The following is a 22371-nucleotide window of genomic DNA, read 5'->3' on the forward strand; positions in this document are numbered from 1 at the left end:
TTTTTTGCCCGAGGGCAGCAGAGTGAACAGTCCATGATGGACAGTCCATGTGTCTGGTTATTCAAAGGAATACATTGAACTTGGTGAAATTGAGGACGGAGGGAGGCTTTAGTTAATGTAGAAGACAGGAAGATCGACACAAAATGCTGGAGTAACTCAGCGGGACAGGCAGCATCTCTGGAGAGAACATGCCGCCTGCCCCACTGATTTACTCCAGCATTTTGTGTCTGTCTTCGGTGTAAACCAGCATCTGCAGTTCCTTCCTACACCAAAGGCAGGAAGGCTCAGCGTTAGTGAGCAAGTGAGACGGGTGACTCGGGAAACGCGGTAACTCTCGGGAAGCTCTTGGACATTTTTCACAGTGTTGAAAAAACTTCACGAGTTACCGCGTTTTCCCGAGTACCTGCCGTTAGCATTACGGGCCACTACTGGACATCCACGATGTCCTACGTACATACCACGAGTTTGACTTTTTTTTTTTTTTTAAACTCGGGAGAGCTCTTGGGTGAACTCGCATCGTGGGACAGGCCCTTTAGTGTGCTCCCCTCTGGCACAAGGTATAGAAGTGTGAAAACACATACCACCAGATTCAGGGACAGTTTCTTCCCAGCTGTTATCAGGGAAATGAATCATCCTACCACAACTACTGTCTACCTCTTTGATGACCCTCGGACTATCCTTGATCGGACTTTGCGGGCTTTACCTTGCACTAAACTTTATTCCCTTATCATGTATCTATACACTGCAAATGGATTGATTGTCTTTCTGCCGACTGATTAGCATGCAACATAAACCTTTTCACTGTTCCCCGGTACACGTAACAATAAATTAAACTGCGCTGCAAACATAGTGTCAGCTGGAAACATATTACTACCATATCTATCATGACTATAATGACTGAGCATACAACACAAAGTTACGGGCCGAGGATTATTCACTTACACTGATCAAGAGGAGGTGGCACCGCGCCCATTGCCCAGGACGTGTGATCATCCACGATATGAACTGTGAGATTTGGGTGCCAGTGGGAAATGATCTCAACCGGCCCATAATCTTCAGCTCGCTGCAAGGAAAGTGAGCAAACAATATCATCAAACAGCATTGAAACCTCATCACATGTAAAAAGAACATTCAAAATAGCAAAATAATAACATGTTTCAAAAAGTACCTTAATTATTTCAGGATCAGCATCTGTCTGTCCAGTCAAAAGATTTTTTGTCTTTTGAAACTTTCTCCTCTTGAATTTGTTTAACACTATAGTAAAATGTACACAGTAATTAATCCATGACTGCTATTATATATATTTTTTATTCATTGCGAAAACTTGGACTTTGCTGGCTAAGCCAGTGAATTATAGCCCGTCTCGAATTGTCCAACAGAACACAGTACAGGCACCTACTGTCTTAAAATGGGGTTACGCTTGAAAAATACCATGCAAGTCATATACAGGACTACACTGTCAGCAGTAAATTTGAGTGAGTTATTCTGAAAATACCAGCACCTCGTAAAGAAACAAGTATGTTATTTTTAAAATGTATAGATCAAACAGGCAGATAATGAAAGGCTTAGATAGAGTGGATATGGAAAGGATGCTTTCAGTAATGGGAGAATCGAGAACAGAGGGCACATCCTCAGAATTAATGGATGTACCTTCACTAGGAATTATTTTAGCTAGAGGGTGGTGAATAGGTGGAATTAATTGCCACAGACGGCTGTGAAGGACATGAACAAACGGGACTAGCTGAGATGGGGCATGTTGGTCAAGTTGGGCCAAAGGGCCCGTTTTATGCTTATGATTATTTCACAGGTACAACAGGTAGTGCAAAGAGAAATATTCAGCATCAGAAAACACAATATGGTATTGCAACATTTTACAGTTACAGAGAAAGTACTGGTCAATGTAGAACAGCACCACACGAACAATAATCATGCTAGCTCCAATATTGATGTCCCACTCAAGTAACGATGACCAATGCAGCAAAACCAATGATGGGAATACACATTCAGTGAGATGATCCAGGACATCATGGCAACAGCAATGTTTATATAAACGCTATCATTCTGCTTACTTTTTGTTGTGGAGACTGTGGCGAGTCGCCTGTATTGAGTTTTCCTCATCGGATCTGGATGAAACCCACTCTTGGTGAAATATATGTGAATGAACACAGAACCATTGGATCTTATATGCTGTAAAAAGAACAATATATATATGTTTTTTAATCTACAATCTCTCCAGTTCAGAATGTATTAGGATTCCAGGCAATTTGCAGATGTTCATGCCTCATTTATAGCAATACCCTAACAGTGATTTGTTCATTTCTTATGGAAGCAACAAGATCAGATAATTGATCAAAAACAAACACAAAGTGCTGGCGCATTTCATTTGGTCGTGATACCCTCCTGAGAGAACTTGGGTCCGTTTAGAGAAACAACGTGGAAACTGGTCCTACCTCCTACCAAGTCCTACACTAGTTCTATCCTACACACTAGGAACTAGTTACAGAAGCCAATTCACCTACAATGGCTCAAAAGCCTGCACGTCTTTGGAATTTGGAAAGAATTCTCCCACATTCCAAGGTCTGTAGGTTAATTGGCTTCTGCAGTAAATTGGCCTTAATGTCAATTAATCAATCAACCTTTATTGTCATTTTGCAAAGCAACAATTATACAGTGCAAAATGAGAAGACGTTTCCCAGGGAATACCGGAGCATCGCACATGAACCTTAAAACATTTCACACATAATAACAATAAAAACAATCCAGTCCCTGATGAAACAGTGTAAATAGTTAAAAGCAGGTAAAGCAGCAACATTAAAATACAGTAAAACCAATCATTAAAATGTCCAGGCAGCTGATTTGAGTGGCCAGTGCCAGAGTTATTAAAATGTCAGTGCAAAGCCGCAGGAACAGGTGACTAAGATAGAACTGGTGTACAGGTGAATGCTGATCGGTGCAGACTCAGTGGGCTGAAGGACCTGTTCAACTCTGTATCTCTGAATTAAAACGAAGCAACAAAGCAATGAAGCCAATTTTATTTAGCTTTCTATTACCACGAAATATCCCAAACAGAATTGTCATACCTCAGTGGTCTCTATTTCTCCATCGTGTTCATAACATCCCGTCCCCAACTCCCCACTTGTCCAGTCGCCGTACACCAAGTCCAGAAGTTCCCAGAAAAGTGGAGCACTACTATTAAATTCTGTGAAGTGGTCCTTCTCCGAGATATAAACTCGCAGGTCCTGCAAGGGTCAAGAACAATTTAGATTACTATGAAGTACAATTAATTTTTAAAAATCAGTTTACTCAGATTTGCTGAAGAAAAAACTGTACATTTCAGACAATACGTTTGGTTGCTGGTCACCAATTAACTGTTGATCACACAAAACTAATATGAAACACGGCAAGTAGGGAAAAAACACTAGCTATCCGAAAAATGTGTCCAGAATGGGTTGAAAGAGGTTGTATGATGGCTATTGAGGGACCAGTGGCAACTGAATGAATACATAAGCTATCTAACTTTTCCCAGGTAGACAAAAGTGCAGGTGAAACTCAGCGGGTGAAGCAGCATCTATGGAGCAAAGGAAATAGGCAACGTTTCGGGCCAAAACCCATCTTCAGACTGAAGAAGAAGGGTTTCGAAGGGTTTCGGCCCGAAACGTTGCCTATTTCCTTTGCTCCATAGATGCTGCTGCACCCGCTGAGTTTCTCCAGCACTTTTGTCTACCTTCGATTTTCCAGCATCTGCAGTTCCTTCTTAAATAATTTTTCCCAGTGCGAGCTCAAGTCTAATATTTGCAAGATGTAAGGTCGAAGATTATTGGTAAATCGTTTCACCATTCTATTGTCAATTTTATAATTAACAGCTCAATTTCTTCTTATCAGTGGGATTAAAGAATTGAGCAACTGTTTAGTTTAAACATACAGCCCAACGGGTTTGCGCCAACCCCCACACATTAACACTATCCTACACACTAGGGACAATTTACAATTGTACGAAGCTAATTAACCTACAAACCTGTACGTCTTTGGAGTGTGGGAGAAAACTAGAGATCCCGGAGAAAACCAACACAGGTCATGGGGAAAACGGACAAACTACGTTCAGACAATCATCCGTGGTCAGGATCAAAGCTGGGTCCCTCCATAGAGCCTAGCAGGCCTTACAATTCCAGCATTCCAATTCCACATGAATGGTTTTAATTCCCGTAGTTATATCAGCATGAATTATATAACTTTTTGGCAGTGGTGTCAGTTTAAGCAAACTAGGAGCATTCTTTATTTGTAACCTGTGCATCAATTAGATTTTTTTTAAAGTACGCGGAAAAGATTTTCGAGGATGTTGCCAGGACTCGAGGGCCTGAGCTATTGGGAGAAGATGAGCAGGCTAAGACTCTATTCCTTGGAGCGCAGGAGGATGAAGACTGATCTTATAGAGGTGTACAAAATCGCCAGAGAAATAGATCGGGTAGACACACAGAGTCTCTTGCTCAGAGTAGGGGAATCGTGAACCAGAGGACGTCGGTTTAAGATGGGGGGGGAGGATTTAATAGGAACCCGAGTGGTAACTTTTTCCATAGAGGTTGGTGGGTGTATGGAACGAAATGCCAGAGTAGGGAGTTTAGGGAGGTACAGTGCCCTCCATAATGTTTGGGACAAAGACCCATCATTTATTTATTTGACTCTGTACTCCACAATTTGAGATTTGTAGTAGAAAAAAAAAAATCACATGTGGTTATAGTGCACATTGTCAGATTTTAATAAAGGCCATTTTTATACATTTTGGTTTCACCATTTAGAAATTACAGGTGTGTTTATATTGCAACGTTTAAGAAACATTTAGACACATACATGGTTAAGACAGACCTATGGGCCAAATGCAGACAGGCAGGTAGGACTACTGTAAATGGGACATGTTGTTCGGTAGGGGCAAGTTGGACCGAAGGACCCGTTTCCAAGCTGTATGACCAGATTTCATCCATGAAATTTTACCGCAACTCTCTCCTTCTTAACCCCTATCACTCTCTACATTTAGTGTATCTTTGTTGTACCCTTGTCACAACTGTCAAATGTGTCCAGAACAGCACTCTTCCAACCAAAGTCCAACCCATGCTTTGTAGAAATTCAACGTCACATCTGTTATGGGTAAAAGATCAGGAGATGCTGAAAGAAATGGCATGAAATCCTAGGTACACAGCATGACAAACAAGAGGAAGCATTCAAGAGAAAGCTAGTGAGACTCTACATTGGGTTCTGGTATCTGGGGCATTTATCACAAGTACCTCAGAATTAACAGGTCCAAATCCTGTCCCCTGCAGAACACCCATACATCAACTTCTACAAAACACAATGGAAAACAGCAAGCCACACTGTTAGTTCAGGTTGTGCCATTTTCACCATATCAGAAAGCAGTGGGTTCCATCTTCCAGCACAAAAATCCAGGTTGATTCTGCAATGAAACGTCATGGGAATGGAACTAGCAAAGTGGATGGCTGATGGTCAGCATGGATTCAGTGAGCCAAGGCACCTGTTTCCATGCTGTATAAGTCAAGTCAAGTCAAGTTTATTCGTCACATACACATACGAGATGTGCAGTGAAATGAAAAGTGGCGATGCTCGCGGACTTTGTGCAAAAAGACAAACAAACAACCAAACAAACTACAAACACAATCATAAACACACACATATTCTTTTACATATTGGAAGGAAAAACGTTCAGTAAAGTTAGTCCCTGGTGAGATAGGAGTTTACAGTCCGAATGGCCTCTGGGAAGAAACTCCTTCTCAACCTCTCCGTTCTCACAGCATGGCAACGGAGGCGTTTGCCTGTCCGTAGCAGCTGGAACAGTCCATTGCATGGGTGGAAGGGGTCTCCGATGATTTTATTGGCTCTGGAGTTACACCTCCTGATGTATAGTTCCTGCAGGGGGGCGAGTGAAGTTCCCATAGTGCGTTTGGTCGAACGCACTACTCTCTGCAGAGCCTTCTTGTCCTGGGCAGAGCAATTCGCAAACCAGATGGTAATATTTCTGGACAAGATGCTTTCCACAGCCTATAACTAGAACTACCTGTGTTACACTGCTGGGAATGGCATCTTTTGAACTGGGCTCCTATGTTAATGTTACAACACCATCTTTAACGTGTGAAATTTGTAGTGGCATGCATCCAACTCGGGTTAATGCAATGACACCAGTTGAGAGCAGTGGAGGCCTCCTCCCATGGAGTGGTCAATGTGTAAGCCTGTGGTACACAAGACCCATCAGCTGGTCATTACCACACTGCTCTGAGGGAGCTTGTTGTACGCAAACCGCTGCCGTTTTGCTTCCAGACAGGTGCCATTCAGCTGCGAACAGTATCCCACATCAGAACATTGTTGGCTCATGTACCCTCTCCAGAGTTACAGATACCTCAAGTGTTATTGAATACAGTCCTGTGGAAGTCCTGAACTATTACGAGAAACATCTGTAATGCAAAATGCTAATTCAAGGCTTTGAATGCTTTACAATATTCCATGGTATTAATTAAAACCACGGGTGCTGTCCTCAATATGATGGCCCACATTTATCCCTCATTCAATATTTCTATCGAGAATCTGTAGGAAGCAACTGCAGATGCTGTTTACACTGAAGATAGACACAAAATGCTGGAGTAACTCAGCAGGACAGGCAGCATCTCTGGAGAAAAGGAATAGGTGATGTTTCGTGTCAAGACCGTTCTTCAGGCCGAGAGTCTGGGGAGAGGGAAACTAGAGGCATGAAAAGGTTCAGAATGGTCGAATCAGAGCCGGCACCGATGAACCAAGGAAAGGTGGAGCCCACAATGGCCCAATGATTAATATGCAACTTCCAGTGGGTAATGGGGTTGTCACTGTTTGAGGAAGGTTGGCTGCCATTTTTCTATATACCACAGTTTGCTTGTTAAAGTTCTTGGAATACTCAGAAAACCCCTTACATGAAAGGCCCTTGATAAATGCAAGGCTTCTACTTCAAGAGCTGTCCATTGGTTGCAAATGTCTGGAACAATTGAGATTGCAATACTATACAAATGAAATTTTCTCTTTACCTCGAGACCTTAAGTAAAAGTAGATATGGCAAATGCACACACAAAACATTGCTCATAGTGATACCCAACATCAAAGCCATTAACCCTTGACTTTGCAAAGACACTAGCAATTTCTATTGAAGGTAGACAAAAATGCTGGAGAAACTCAGCGGGTGAGGCAGCATCTATGGAGCGTTTCGGGTCCAGCATTTTGTCTACCGTCGATTTTTCCAGTTCTTTCTTAAGCAATTTCTATTGAGTTTGCATGGGAGAGTGGTGAACAATAGACGACATGAAAACAAAAATCAGTGAATGCAATTGATTGATGAATAACTTGAAATCTAATTTGCTCTGGCGCACATCTAACTTGATGGTTAAATGATTAACATTCAAATAAATTATCAACGACTTTTATACTCAAGGTTGAATGAAAGGTTGAAGGAAAATAGTCACTTTGATAATCTTTGAGAATTTATTATTAATATTGAAAACAACAGTTTACCATAAGTGTGTCTTTGGGGAAAAGATTGCGACTTGGCTGCCTCACTGCCCCGGTTGGATCGCTCTGTTCTGGAGGAGTGCTTCCTCGACGGAACCAACTGCTTATCAGCCAAATGATAAAAATCCTGCAATACAACAACAATAAATCACTGCTCTGTACGAAATTAAACCTCACACCAGTCCCACAAAAGCTTGCACTTTTATAACACATTCTCCTCAGAATGAGCTCAGGACCATTAAACGAGCAGCTGCATTACTAGAGATAGGGATAGACACAACATGCTGGAGTAACTCAGCAGGACAGGCGGCATCTCTGGAGAGAAGGAATGGGTGACATTTCAGGTGGAGACCTTTCATCAGACGGAAGATTATGGATCACTAAATGGAGGGTCAAATTGGGAGTTTAATTAATGTATACAAGTTGCCATTGAAAGGAACTTTGGTCAGAAGCTGAACCAGAAACTGTCAGAGGCAGCACAATGGCGCAGCTATAGCGTTGCTGCCTCATGGTTCCAGTGTCCCAGGCTCAATCTTGATCTCTGGTGCTGTTTGTGTACAGCTTGCATATATTCTCCCCATAACTCCCCATATATTCTCCCAACAACATTTCGTTCAGACCGACAGGTCTGAATGACAAATAAAGGATTCATTCATTCAACTGCTTGAGTTTCTCCAATTTCCTCTCACATCCCAAACACATTGGGTTGGTTGGTTAACTAGCCATTTCAAATTGCTTCTAACGAGTAGGATTGCTGGTAGAATTTGGTGGAGTTGTTAATCTGAGAAAATGAAAATAGAACTAGTGTGGAATATTGTAAACAGGTACTTGATGGTCAGTGTGGACTCAGCGGACCAAACTGCCTGCTTCCATTCTGTATCACTGTGACAGTGAACATATTTTGAATTAAACATTTACAGGGCAGGTAACTGTTCAACACATCAAATCCAAAATTAAAAATTTCCACTTGGAATTATCCCTCTACCCTCTACATTGTTTCATGTTCAAATTGTAACTACATCTTGCAATGTTTTAGGCTGAGCTTTGTTGACTTTCCTATTCATTATAATTTAATGATTGCAAGCCACCATTGAATTTATGCAGCGATGTGTAGTTAAAGGATTCCAACACACTCTTGGAAAATTCATTCCTGCTTTGTTCTTCTGATGTGCCGCTGCTGGCAAATTCATTTCACTGCACTTCATTGTGTATGTGACGAATAAATCTGACTATTGACTATTGATGATGAGTTTAAGCCATCATGGAGTTACTCACTATCTACTCTCTCAAACCCTGTTTTAATATTACACAGGAGGTTCACAAATCAGTCCTTTAAATCAAAGGTAGACACAAAATGCTGGAGTAACTCAGCGGGCGAGGCAGCATCTCTGGAGAGAAGAAATGGGCGACGTTTCGGGTTGAGGCCCTTCTTCAGTTTTACCAACTCAACTGAATTGTGGTTGATCTCAACTGAGCCATCTACAAAAACCATGACAAAAACCTAGAAATGACAACTTTAAAATATTCTTTAGCATCCAGAACTTGAGTAGAATGGTAAATATTTGCACTAGACTTGTGAATTAGAGCTTTGACATGAATTACAGCTTAAATGATATACAGTGCCCTCCATAATGTTTGGGACAAAGACTAATCATTTATTTATTTGCCTCTGTACTCCACAATTTGAGATATGTAATATAAAAAAAGATCAGAAACAATTTTCAGGTGTGGATTTGTCAATGATCACTGTACGCATAAGACTTAATGAACAGAACTACAGAGGTGCAAGGTGCAAACCTTGGTTAGCGGCAAAAATAGGATTAGGATGGCCAGGTTACAGTTTGCCAAGAAGTACTTAAAAGAGCAACCACAGTCCTGGAAAAAGGTCTTGTAGACAGATGAGACGAAGATGATGGCAAGAGCAAAGTATAGAGGAGAGAAGGAACTGTCTGTCTATTTTCTGCACGCTTATTTTCAGAACACTGTTCTTGTAAATACTTAATTTTTATTGTACTAATTTGAATGTGTTACACTCACCTGAATAAAACACCTTTTATCACCTGCCAGGCATTGGGAGGCTGCTGCTGCTGTTGCGGTGGTTGCGTCTCAACCTGGTTACCTTCCAGTACCTGAACCTGGCCATCAGCTACCACCTCACTGCTGACCTGTCGGATGCAAAGTTGAACGAGTTACAGAAGCACGTTCACTGGAGGAAAGAGAAACACACAACCCGTGCGAAACAATTGAAAGCAGGTAATGGATACTGTGAGGAAATATTTTCATCAATGCACAGCACTTGAGCCCAAGCTGTAGACCACGGATTCAAGTTGTAATCTGCAAATTGAAGTACAAAGCCTCGGCTAATACAAGGATATAATGAAAGTAGGATACAGACTTCCCAAAAATCTTGCCATCTTCAAAGGGTGGCACGAGGCGCAGCAGCAGAGTTGCTGCCTTACAGTGCCAGAGACGGCGGTTCGATCCTGACTACGAGTACTATTTATACGTTCTCCCTGTGACCTGCAAGGGTTTTCTCCAGGAGCTTCAGTTTCCTCTCACACTCCAAAGATGTACAGGTTTGTAGGGTAATTGGCTTGATAAAATTGTAAATAGTCACTAGTGCGTGTAGGGTACTGTTCGTGTGCAAGTCAGTGGTAGAACACCAGAGCACCCAATATTAATCAGTGGAATGGATGAGAAAGCAACAGATAGAGACTGAAGGAAACATTGAAATGAGAAATTGTCTATTGCAACAGCAAGAACCGGAGAGAAACAGGAAATGGAACCATATGTACAAACCAATTATTTTATCCCATGTCTTTGGAAATAATGGGGAACTATTTCATGGGTCTATGTTCAAGGGGAAAGACTGTGAACATAATACAGTTATCAAGGTTGGAAGAAAGAAAGCGTAAACAATGGTTTCAACAATTGAAAGCAGGCCCTCCACCCCACCACCAGTGAGTTGCCCGAGGAATTTACAACCACTATGCTAGGGATGTTGAAAAAATAAAGGACACTGATCGTGCCTAGTGAATTGAAATCATTTTGCAGCCACAGCATTGCTGGTACCCCTGTAGTGCTTTGAGGGGCTGGTATACAATCCACGTTACTGAATCAGGCAGGAGTGCAGGGATCTCTGCTGTCCAGTAGACCATAAGCCTTGACCTTTGAACACTTTTCCTCAATGGCCAGAGGCTGTGACGGTGAACTGGAGGTAGTAGCGAGTTTCATTATTAATGTCTCCCTTCATTGAGAGATGCTTCCCAAGGTAGAGAGTAGTCCACATTTCATGATTTTGTTGCGAACCTTTATGAAAAAGCAGGTACAACGTGCAAAAGAGAATCTTATTTTTGTAAATGTGCAAAAGGCCCCTTCTCTTATACATTTCAGTAAATGAGTCTCCAATGACCTGGTCCTCGGTCCTTGAATCTCGGTCCATAAAAGCCAGCATCTCTCTCGACCACGACTGGATGAGCGAGCTTGGGGTGATCTAAGTTTTGGAAGTGGAGATTGAACAGTATCTCATTCATCCTGTGGATCTGCTTCATTCCAGTGGGAAATTGGTTGGATTCCCCGATCAACAAGAAAGATTATGAAGAGGATTGAAAAGATGACAAAGCCTTGCTTTACCTCCATCCGTTGGCTAGAATCACATCTTACATACCATGAACTATAGACGTAGTATGGAGAATTTCTGAAGACAACTAAATTCAAGGATTCACCAGAGTTCGTCTTAGTTAACAGGGGCTGCCGTAAAGGTCAGAAAATGTGGAGATCACACTCATGGGGTCTTAGCGAATAGTTACTTAGCGATGATACATGGAATTTTAATTAGAATCGGCCGTTTGTTTTCCTTGTCGTAGAGGGGGCATTAGATAAAAGTGCATAAATTATGAGGAGCATATATAGAGCTGACAAGAGTAAGTTTTAACCATAGCAGATGCCAGAGGCCATAAGTTTTAAGGTAAGAAATATGAGGTTTAGATGAGGAAGAATCAGGATGAGGAAGAATGTTTTAATTGTCACCCAGACGGTGGCTCAAGTTTTTAATGGACTGGCTGAGAGGGTGATGGTGGCAAAGATTCTCACAGTATTTCACTATCCAAGCAAGCACTTGAAATGCCACGCTATAGAAGACTACAGCCCAAGTAATGGTAAATGGGATCAGTGTAGATTGTGCCAGATGGTCAAAGGACTTTTTTCTGTGCTACAAACTATAAATCACAAATAATCAATTTTACCAGTATTGATCCATGTTGTGTTCCAATTTATCACCTTCTACTTCCATTAATTACTCTTGCATCTTTTCTTTATCAGTTATAGATATTATGAGTTCTTCAAGATTGGACTTTCAGTTCTCCATTAATATGGTTACATTGAAGCCTTTTATATTTAAAATATGTCATGTTTTTAGTACTTTAAGGAGCTTAACAGGGGCATAATCCGACAAAATCCATAACTAAGTGGCTTTGTGCTGTGAACAACATCTAACAATGAGAACAAAGATAGACACAAAATGCTGGAGTAACTCAGTGGGCCACGCAGCATCGCTGGAGAGAAGGAAATGGTGACATTTCGGGTCGAGACAATTATATCAGTTATTCAGTTCTGATTTAAATGAACAGATAACTGATTACATAATGCCACTCCCATGTTTTACAAGATACTTCCAAATATATATAATTCCCTTTCAAATGTTAATACTGAATCTGTCTCCATTGTTTTACAGCTGGTATATTCCAGATAAACTACGGTATTAAGAATTCTCATCCCTCATTCTTCTCTTCTGGTTACCAATAATCCTGTTAGGGGCAACAGTTTCTTAATCAAAACCATAACCTCAAATCTTCCCTTCATCTCTATTCCAAAGGCAATTTCTGGTTCTGTGGATGCTCCATATAATGGAATCCCTCATCCATTTTTATCTTTTAGCTGAATCTTTACTGCACCCTTTCCAAGCCTTGCCATCTTTCCCCAGGGTTCCCAGAACTCACACTTTAACTTAAAACAAAGGATGGCACTCAACAGGAACTGGCCCTTTGGTCCACAATGTCTGGGCTGATTGTGTCAAGTTAAACTCATCTCCTCTGCCTGCATGTGATCCATATCCTTCCATTCCCTGCTCCTATCTAAAAGCCCCTATAATCCCACTTTTGTATTTGATTCCATCACCAACCCTGGCAGCGCATTCCAGGCACCCACCACTCTCATTGTGCAAAAACCTGTTCTACGCATCTCCTTTAAACCTTCCCTCTCTGACCTCAAAGCTATGCCCATAATGAGTGATCTATCTAACATGACCTTTTAAATTTAGCACTCTATGTGTCCATTTAAAGTTCAAAATACCAATTTCTTCCCCCAAAAACTGCTTTATCAAGGTGTCTTTCAAACTTCCAAAGATATGTCAGGCGATCAAAAAAGACAGTATTTCCCCATTCAAATGTCTTAATATCCACCATCTCTTGACACACATTGAGTAGTCTGGACTTTTGAGTTCAAGTAACACACCATAACCTTACCATTATTCTCAACTTCAAGTGATTTAGTAAATCATTTCCGACCAGATTTTCAGCATCTCTTGAACATCCGTGATTTCTAGCTTGAATATCGTTCCAGTAGTTTTGGGCATGTGTAAAAACTAGCCTTCAAATGGAAGATTTAACCCTTGCAGAATTTATGTTGAGTCATATTCTACTAGCAGCGAATATTTGAGTTGCAGGCTAATACAACAGAAATTTTACCAGCCATAACCACTATAATAGGTAACCATCATTTCCTTTATTAGATCACAATTAAGATGATTTTTTTCCTCTAGTTTCCATTTACTCTTAATACCATTGACATCACAATTTTATGGCCCAGTTAAATTATTGAGAGTATAAACCCCACCGCAGATTTAAAAACATAATCCAGGTAGACAAACTGATCCAGAATCGAGGGAACACTACATTGGCATTGATAGCGGGTTAAACAAAATCTTCTCCGCCTTTCCCGTGGATGGAAAGATTATGCAGTTAGAACAAAGTCCCCAGTGTCCCCACCGCTGGTTATCCAACAGCGAACAAAACTAAAACGTCTTTACCATTGCCTTTGGGAGCTCAGTTTTGCTGCCCTTGTTCATTTACAAACGAGAATGACAGCAAACTGAAACGGCATCGTTGGCCAGAGGGGGTTTGGGGTAGGATTTTAAAGCTGTGGAAATAGAGGTTCTCTCTTCCCTTTAAATGGGAATCCGCATGAAGCGACGGCGGGGTCTAATTTTGCCCGGAGACACGGCGATGAGATGCCATTTCTGCGGCCACAGTGTGTGTGTGTGTGGGGGCCCCTGGGGGCTTAAGCGACCATGGAGCAACCTTGGGGCCGCGCCGAGTGTCCAGGGGGGGTAGATGGAGGGAAGAGTTGGCACTGACATTGCCCAAGACGAGTAGCAGTGGCAGTGGCAGTGGCAGCAAACGAGAGGCCGAGGCCCGTGATTTCCAGACGCAGAGGCCCGGGAGCAGCGGGGGAATGAGGCCCAGAGCCGGCGGGTCCTGGTTACCGGAGACCGCGGCTTGCTGAAGGCCCGGGGGAACGAGGCCCAGAGCCGGCGGGTCCCGGTTACCGGAGACCGCGGCTTGCTGAAGGCCCCCCCGGGGGAATGAGGCCCAGAGCCGGCGGGTCCGGGTTACCGGAGACCGCGGCTTGCTGAAGGCCCCCCCGGGGGAATGAGGCCCAGAGCCGGCGGGTCCCGGTTACCGGAGACCGCGGCTTGCTGAAGGCCCCCCCGGGGGAATGAGGCCCAGAGCCGGCGGGTCCCGGTTACCGGAGACCGCGGCTTGCTGAAAGGCCCGGGGGAATGAGGCCCAGAGCCGGCGGGTCCCGGTTACCGGAGACCGCGGCTTGCTGAAGGCCCGGGGGAATGAGGCCCAGAGCCGGCGGGTCCCTGTTACCGGAGACCGCGGCTTGCTGAAGGCCCGGGGGAATGAGGCCCAGAGCCGGCGGGTCCCGGTTACCGGAGACCGCGGCTTGCTGAAGGCCCCCCGGGGCCGCTCGGCATCTCCGTGTCCGGGATGCGGGAGAGACTCCAGGGGGAGTGGAGGGAGGGAGGGAGTTGTTGTGTTCCTCACCTCGCCGTTTGCCGTCGTCTCACCGGCCGCCTCCGCCGCCACCTCGCTCTCCCGCGCCGCCATCTTCCTCCTTCACTGACGAGCCGCGGGGTCAGACGCGATCCCGCGCCCCACGTGACCCCTCTGACGTGATTTCCCCCCCCCCCCCAATAGAGAGTTGAGTTTAGAAAACATAGAAACCGAAATTAGGTTAGGCCATTCGGTCGAGCGGTGCACCGCAATTCAATATGATCATGGCTGATCATCCAATCAGTATCCCGTACCTTCTCTCCATACCCCCTGTGGCCAACACAAGGGCCACATCACTAACTCCGTGTGGTGCCGACTGGAGTTCCGCCATCTTTGATACTGGCGGATGGAAGCGCCCACACACACACACACATACTCTGCCAGTACCTGTGCATGTCCATGTATTGTATTGTATTGTATATCTTTATTGTCATTTCCTGAGTATTCGCATACCCAGATGAAACAAAAAAACGTTGCTCAACCAGTGTCCATTCAGTGTGCATGAAAAATAAATAGAGATTAAAAAAAAAAAAAAAAAAAAAAATACATGTATCATGTATATCAAACCGAGATGAGAAGAACTTTTTTCACGCAGAGAGTGGTGAATCTCTGGAACTCTCTGCCACAGAGGGTAGTTGAGGCACAGTTCATTGGCTATATTTAAGAGGGAGTTAGATGTGGCCCTTGTGGTTAAGGGGATCAGGGGGTATGGAGAGAAGGCAGGTACGGGATACTGAGTTGGATGATCAGCCATGATCATATTGAATGGCGGTGCAGGCTCGAAGGGCCGAATGGCCTACTCCTGCACCTAATTTCTATGTTTCTATCATGAACAAATTTAACACTCTACTAAACATTCAACAGGCGTTCCGACCGGCAGCGGCACAACAGTGGCTCTGCTGCAGTGTGGGGGTTTGTGCGCGATACTTGGCAGGGGGCAAAGTCCATTTAGCAGTCTTATGTGTGCAAGGAACTGCAGATGCTGGAAAATCGAAGGTGGAGAAACTCAGCGGGTGCAGCAGCATTTAAGGAGCGAAAGAAATAGGCAACGAAACGTTGACTATTTCCTTCGCTCCTTAGATGCTGCTGCACCCGCTGAGTTTCTCCAGCATTTTTTGTCCACCTGTGCATGTTTTCAATAGAGAGTTAGATATAGTTATAGAAACATAGAAACATAGAAATTAGGTGCAGGAGTAGGCCATTCGGCCCTTCGAGCCTGCACCGCCATTCAATATGATCATGGCTGATCATCCAACTCAGTATCCCGTACCTGCCTTCTCTCCATACCCCCTGATCCCCTTGGCCACAAGGGCCACATCTAACTCCCTCTTAAATATAGCCAATGAACTGTGGCCTCAACTACCCTCTGTGGCAGAGAGTTCCAGAGATTCACCACTCTCTGCGTGAAAAAAGTTCTTCTCATCTCGGTTTTAAAGGATTTCCCCTTTATCCTTAAGCTGTGACCCCTTGTCCTGGACTTCCCTAACATCGGGAACAATCTTCCTGCATCTAGCCTGTCCAACCCCTTAGAATTTTGTAAGTTTTTATAAGATCCCCCCTCAATCTTCTAAATTCTAGCGAGTATAAACCAAGTCTATCCAGTCTTTCTTCATATGAAAGTCCTGACATCCCAGGAATCAGTTTGGTGAACCGTCTCTGCACTCCCTCTATGGCAATAATGTCCTTTATTGTCATTTCCTGAGTATTCGCATACCCAGAGGAAACAAAAAAACGTTGCTCAACCAGTGTCCATTCAGTGTGCATGAAAAATAAATAGAGATTAAAAAAAAAAAAAAAAATACATGTATCATGTATATCAAACCGAGATGAGAAGAACTTTTTTCACGCAGAGAGTGGTGAATCTCTGGAACTCTCTGCCACAGAGGGTAGTTGAGGCCAGTTCATTGGCTATATTTAAGAGGGAGTTAGATGTGGTCCTTGTGGCTAAGGGGATCAGGGGGTATGGAGAGAAGGCAGGTACGGGATACTGAGTTGGATGATCAGCCATGATCATATTGAATGGCGGTGCAGGCTCGAAGGGCCGAATGGCCTACTCCTGCACCTAATTTCTATGTTTCTATCATGAACAAAGTTAGCACTCTACTAAACATTCAACAGGCGTTCCGACCGGCAGCGGCACAACAGTGGCTGTGCTGCAGTGTGGGGGTTTGTGCGCGATACTTGGCAGGGGGCAAAGTCCATTTAGCAGTCTTATGTGTGCAAGGAACTGCAGATGCTGGAAAATCGAAGGTGGAGAAACTCAGCGGGTGCAGCAGCATTTAAGGAGCGAAAGAAATAGGCAACGAAACGTTGACTATTTCCTTCGCTCCTTAGATGCTGCTGCACCCGCTGAGTTTCTCCAGCATTTTTGTCTACCTGTGCATGTTATCAATAGAGAGTTAGATATAGCTCTAAGGCAATGGTTCCCAACCTGCGGGAAATTTACCCCCATGGGGTAAATTTGTTGATTCTAGATTTGTACATATTTTTTCCCCATTGACTGGCTGTGTTTAGTTCTGGTATCTGTTCATCATTAGTTGTTCATAAATAAGTGGAATAACATTGTTATGTGCTGTTAAAGTTGCCAGGGGTAAACGGGATTAAAAAGGTTGGGAACCTATGCTCTTAGGGCTAAGGGAATCAAGGGATATGAGGTATATGAGATATGAAAGCTGGAACGGGGGTACTGATTTTCAATGATCAGCCATGATCAGTGGCAGACTGGGTCTAAAAATATTGGTTGCCAGGAGACAAAGGGATCCCACTTCATCAGGGGCCCACTTGATATAGGGAGCCCACTTCATCAGGGGCCCACTTGCCATCAGGCAAGCTGACACCCTGGCCAGTCCGCCACTGGCCATGATCATATTGAATGGTGGTGCTGGTTCGAAGGGCCAAATGGCCTACTCCTACCTTCTATATTTCTAAAACGCTGGAGTAACTGAACGGGTCAGGCAGCATCTCTGGAGAAAAGGATTAGGTGAGGTCACCTATTCCTTCTCTCCAGAGATGCTGTCCGACCCGCTGAGATACTCCTGCTTTTTGCGTCTGCCTTCATGTTCATTTTAACGTGTGGGAAGGAACTGCTGATACTGATTTACACCGAAGATGGACATAAAATGCTGGAGCTACTCAGCAGGTCAAGCAGCATCTCTGGAGATGCTTTTGTCTTATCAAAATGTTGTGAACACTCCCCATTCCATCACGTTCTGTCATTATGGCATCTTCCTCATTACTTTCCCATCTCACCTTCTCTGCCACTTGGAAGGTCAACAACAGCACAGTTGGAGACAGACATCAATGCTACTGGATGACCATCAACCTAGTGAAAGACAACTCTTTGGTTTGCCCAAAAGTTGATCTTCCAGTACAACGAGATGTCCATCAGAGAACATTGCCGACTGGTCCATTCCAGACTGCAGGAGTATGTGATGAGGGACTTGCTGAAGCTTGGTGCAGCCAACGCCAAGTCTGTCGGAGACCTGAGGATCCTTCCGCTGCTGGACATTGCAGTGTTGAGTCTTGTGGAAGGAACATCTCCCCATATCTGGCAAGGGTGTTTTGTGCAAAGAGAGGTTCTAACGCTACTAAGTATGACACTATTGTATATATAGACACTGAAAATGTAAGAAGAGTTTTTGTTTTATATTTTTTCTGAATAAAGCTAGAATTTTTTTTAACAGCAGCTACATGGGATGCCTCCAATAGCAAGCGCCCATCTTTGCTTGGAAATATGACTCATCCTTGATTGAGAAATCATCAAGTCTGTTGTTGTGCAAAAGCTCATAATATGTGGCATGCTAACACGACCCTGGCAGGACCACAAAATATGTGCGTTGGGTTTGGTGGGTTGTTGCAGCCATGAACCATTTGGGTTCAGGTTGAGTCCCACTGTGCAGGCAGAGAATAAGAGACAGGCAGAGAGTAGCAAACAGTGGTATGGGTTTAATTATACCTCCAGCTGGGGAGAGTGGAGCGGGGTAACCATGCAGAGACTATGGTGGGGTCAGATCAGGAAAATACCTTAGATTCAGATTGGGAATGTTCAATTTTTCTTTCCAGATGCTAACTGTCTAGCTGAATGTTTTTTTAGATTTTCTCTTATTTTATTTCAGGCTTTCAGCATCATAGAAACATAGAAAATAAATGCAGGAGGAGGCAATTCAGTCCTTCGAGCCAGCACCGCCATTCATTGTGATCATGGCTGATCGTCCCCAATCAATAACCCGTGCCTGCCTTCTCCCCATATCCCTTGATTCCACTAGCCCCTAGAGCTCCATCTAACTCTAATATCCTTAGCTATTTGATTTTTTAAAGTTGTGGCCCTATCTAAGAGTCTGACACTAATCTAAGAGCCTGGCACTATCTAAGAGTCTGACATAAGTGTGGCACAGTTGGCAGAGCTGCTGCCTCACAGTGCCAGAGACCCAGGTTCAATCTTGACCTCGGGTGGAGTCTGCACATTCTCTCTGTGACTGCGCGGGTTTCTTCCGGGTGCCCTGGTTTCCTCCCACATCCAAAAAAGGTGTTAGTACGTAGGGGTCCTCATCCTCTTTCCCGTTCTATGATGACTAGGTCTGTCCAAATGTGCTGTCCTGGGGAGATAGGATGGTCTGGTATTCCACACATCCAAGGCACCTGTGGATTTCTAGAGAGGTCACCTCACGTAAGGGAACGTTGGCCTACACAGCATATGAAAAATAGAAGGTAGACACAAAATGCTGGAGTAACTTAGCGGGTGAGGCAGTATCTCCGGAGAGAAGGAGTGGGTGACGTTTTGGGTCAAGACCCTTCTACAGACTGATGTCGGGGGAGGGGTCGGGACAAAGATAGAATGTAGGCGGAGACAGTAAGTCTAGTGACAATAGACAATAGGTGCAGGAGTAGGTCATTTGGCCCTTCAAGCCAGCACCGCCATTCAATGTGATCATGGCTGATCATCCCCAATCTGTACCCCGTTCCTGCCTTCTCCCCATATCCCCTGACCCCGCTATTTTTAAGAGCCCTATCTAGCTCTCTCTTGAAAGAATCCAGAGAACTGGCCTCCACCAACCTCGAGGCAGAGAATTCCACAGACTCACCACTATACGTCTGAGAAAAAAGTGTGTCCTCGTCTCTGTCTTCCAAAGGGCTTACTCACTTATTCTTAAAAACTGTGGCCCCTGGGTGATCTTGGTACACCCCCCGCCGTCTCCCAACAACCAGGTAACCATGTTCCCTGGCTCTAGTGTGTCCAAGCCCTAACAAATCGTATGGTGACGTTGGGGAGAACAGGGAAGGGGACTGGGAGGAGAGGAAAGCAAGGGTTGATCTGAAGTAACACACTGAACGCATGTCATTGCAGTTGTGCATATACGAGTCCACACTGCTATTGTCCACACCGTGCTACCGCGAGATCTAGTGCCGTTACAACTATCACTATCCTATAAAATCTATGTCGGAACATTTTCTATTCTCTGTACTGTGTTACCGACGCCAGACATTAACTACAGACAACTGTACGGTTGTTGGGGAGTGTGGAAAGGAAAACGGAAGCTTTTGTCCCGGAGGATTATACCCGGAGGGAACACCACCCCACACGTCATTGAAGAACGTACTAAACTCCTTACGGGACAGGTCATAATTGAGTAGGGCGATTAATTAGAGCATTGGTTTCTTAATGGTAGGTTTTAGGGTTGTGGCTCAACCTAGAATTCCGGGTTAGAGAGGACACTAGCTTCATGCCCTCCATAGGAAACACAACTGTACGGACACACAAGTCTGTCAGGGTTTTGTAACGTGCTTGTGTCAGCCAACAGGCCAAAGATTGAAATATCCGTTAACGAGCTCCTATGTTGAGCAAGCAGGCTCACTTAGAAAAACATTAGGTGTTTGGGAAAATAAATGGGCTCAACTGGAAGAACTAGTAAATAATGAGGTCCCTGATCATGTAGCCTCAAGAACATATTAAGTGGCAAGTCAAGCTTGAAAATGTATGATGCATCAAACTGGAATTCTTGTCTTTAGTTAATGGCCCTCAGTAACTACGTGTGTGACCAAAACACTGCTGGAGCGGGTCACTCAGCAAGGTCAAGCAAGCAGTCATCTCTGGAGAACCACTATGATAGGCCGGACTTTTGCCGGTTGGGGCTTTCCTTCTGAAGGAGAAACTTCTCATCCATGTGTCTCCAGACGCATGCTGCTGGACGGCGAGCTGAGTACTCCAGCTTAAGTCTGTAATCCATTCAACATGGAAGGATATCTTGCCTTAACCGTCTCCGTAAAACGTTACTCAGTGTCCTTTTTATCCAGAGATGCTGCCTTCGGCCTGCTTGATGTTATTTGTTCCCCTGTACGGACACCCTCACTTCCGCGTTGAAGCCAACTCTTTTCCTTCAGAGGGGTTCTTCAGAGAAGAGGATATCCGCTCTGAATACCAATATCCTAAACAATAAAAACCCTGCCGTCCCGTCTCCAAGGAGGTGACGCACTAACTGTTTACAAAACATAGTTGCTCTGCGAGCGCACTGCTAGGAAAGTAAGGAGAGGGCTTATTGATGTTTGCAATTGTGTTACGGTGAGTGATATGAGTCTTACTGGGAATTCACTTCGTCTGACCAGGCCCTTGGACATTCGTGCCAGGGACCTTAGAGTTCTCTAGCGCAAAGGCTGGTTAAAGAGCCCCCCCAGTTGCAGCAGACGGTTTGAGGACGTGCACATGTTCATTTCATATGTTCCATAGTGTATTGCATCAGTATAAGGACCTGACTCTCCTCAGCATCATACTTCTGTTTACGATTAGACGGTACTCGCAGACCCCCTACAGTCACATGTTTGATAAACAGGCCCTTTTGGATCCACAAAGGTCCGCGCCGGCCAGTGATGCCAACGCAGTACTAGGTATCATATGCACCAGGGGCCATCTACCCTATTTTTGACCAAAGCCAATTAACCTACAACCCCACTGTACGTAGTGCTGGAGTGTGGGTGGGAAGGAAACCGGACCCCTTTCGCCGAGCACCCGGAGGGAAAACACCACGCCAGGTCACGGGTGTGGAGCCCGAGTATTTTAGTCAAAACTACCAAGCACACCACGCTCTGCACCCAGTGTTGTTAAGGATCGAACCCGGGGCCCGGCGCTGGTAAGGACCAGCCTCCTCCCTACTGCTGATCAGACTAGACACAAAAGCTGGCAGTAACGCCAGCGGCACCACAGATTTTTTAGCATCTCTGGAGGTTATAAAGGAATGGTGGACGTTTAGGTTTTTTTTTTTGTCGACACCTTCAAAGGCGGGTCTGAAGAAGGCTCTAGACTTAACACCGTTACCTAATTCATTTTCTCCAGACGATGTGTTGCTCCCGCCATGTACACCTCCCTCGCTGCCGTTACTCCAGCTTGTTTGTGTCTATCTTCAGTTTAAACCAGGATCTGCAGTTCCTTCCTACACAGCTTTATGGCTAAGCCACTTTCTGTACATTCTATACTAACCAGAGATTTGTGATTATATATGGTGATAGTCTTGCTGATCTACATGCACACTGCACCTTGGTACACGTGATAACAAAGAAACCATTGCAGTGCTGCCTACGAAAGAACCAACTCCCAACAGGAAGATGTTTAAGAACGAACTGCAGATGCTGGAAAAATCGAAGGTAGACAAAAATGCTGGAGAAACTCAGTGGGTGAGGCAGCATCTATGGAGCGAAGGAATAGGTGACGTTTCGGGTCGAGGTCCTTCTT

At 44.4% G+C, this 22371-nt stretch overlaps 2 protein-coding genes across 2 annotated transcripts in view; one reads left to right on the top strand and one right to left on the bottom strand.

Annotated features, from left to right (window-relative positions):
- Window positions 1-14767, bottom strand: part of clptm1 (CLPTM1 regulator of GABA type A receptor forward trafficking) — a 28089-nt gene extending 13322 nt beyond the window's left edge. Inside the window, exons 1-7 of the mRNA XM_055663674.1 lie at window positions 14643-14767; window positions 9571-9698; window positions 7537-7660; window positions 3081-3239; window positions 2070-2187; window positions 1169-1254; window positions 943-1063 (exon numbers count right to left, since the gene is read on the bottom strand). Coding sequence (XP_055519649.1) covers window positions 943-1063; window positions 1169-1254; window positions 2070-2187; window positions 3081-3239; window positions 7537-7660; window positions 9571-9698; window positions 14643-14705 — 799 coding nt within the window. The 5' untranslated portion in view covers window positions 14706-14767. The remainder of the gene's footprint in view (window positions 1-942; window positions 1064-1168; window positions 1255-2069; window positions 2188-3080; window positions 3240-7536; window positions 7661-9570; window positions 9699-14642) is intronic.
- LOC129714173 (transmembrane protein 229B-like) overlaps window positions 1-22371 on the top strand; it is a 140272-nt gene that overhangs the window by 84351 nt on the left and 33550 nt on the right. The gene's annotated exons all lie outside the window — the stretch shown is intronic.

Source organism: Leucoraja erinacea, chromosome 38, assembly GCF_028641065.1.
Source record: "Leucoraja erinacea ecotype New England chromosome 38, Leri_hhj_1, whole genome shotgun sequence".
In the NCBI taxonomy this organism is placed as follows: Eukaryota; Metazoa; Chordata; class Chondrichthyes; order Rajiformes; family Rajidae; genus Leucoraja; species Leucoraja erinaceus.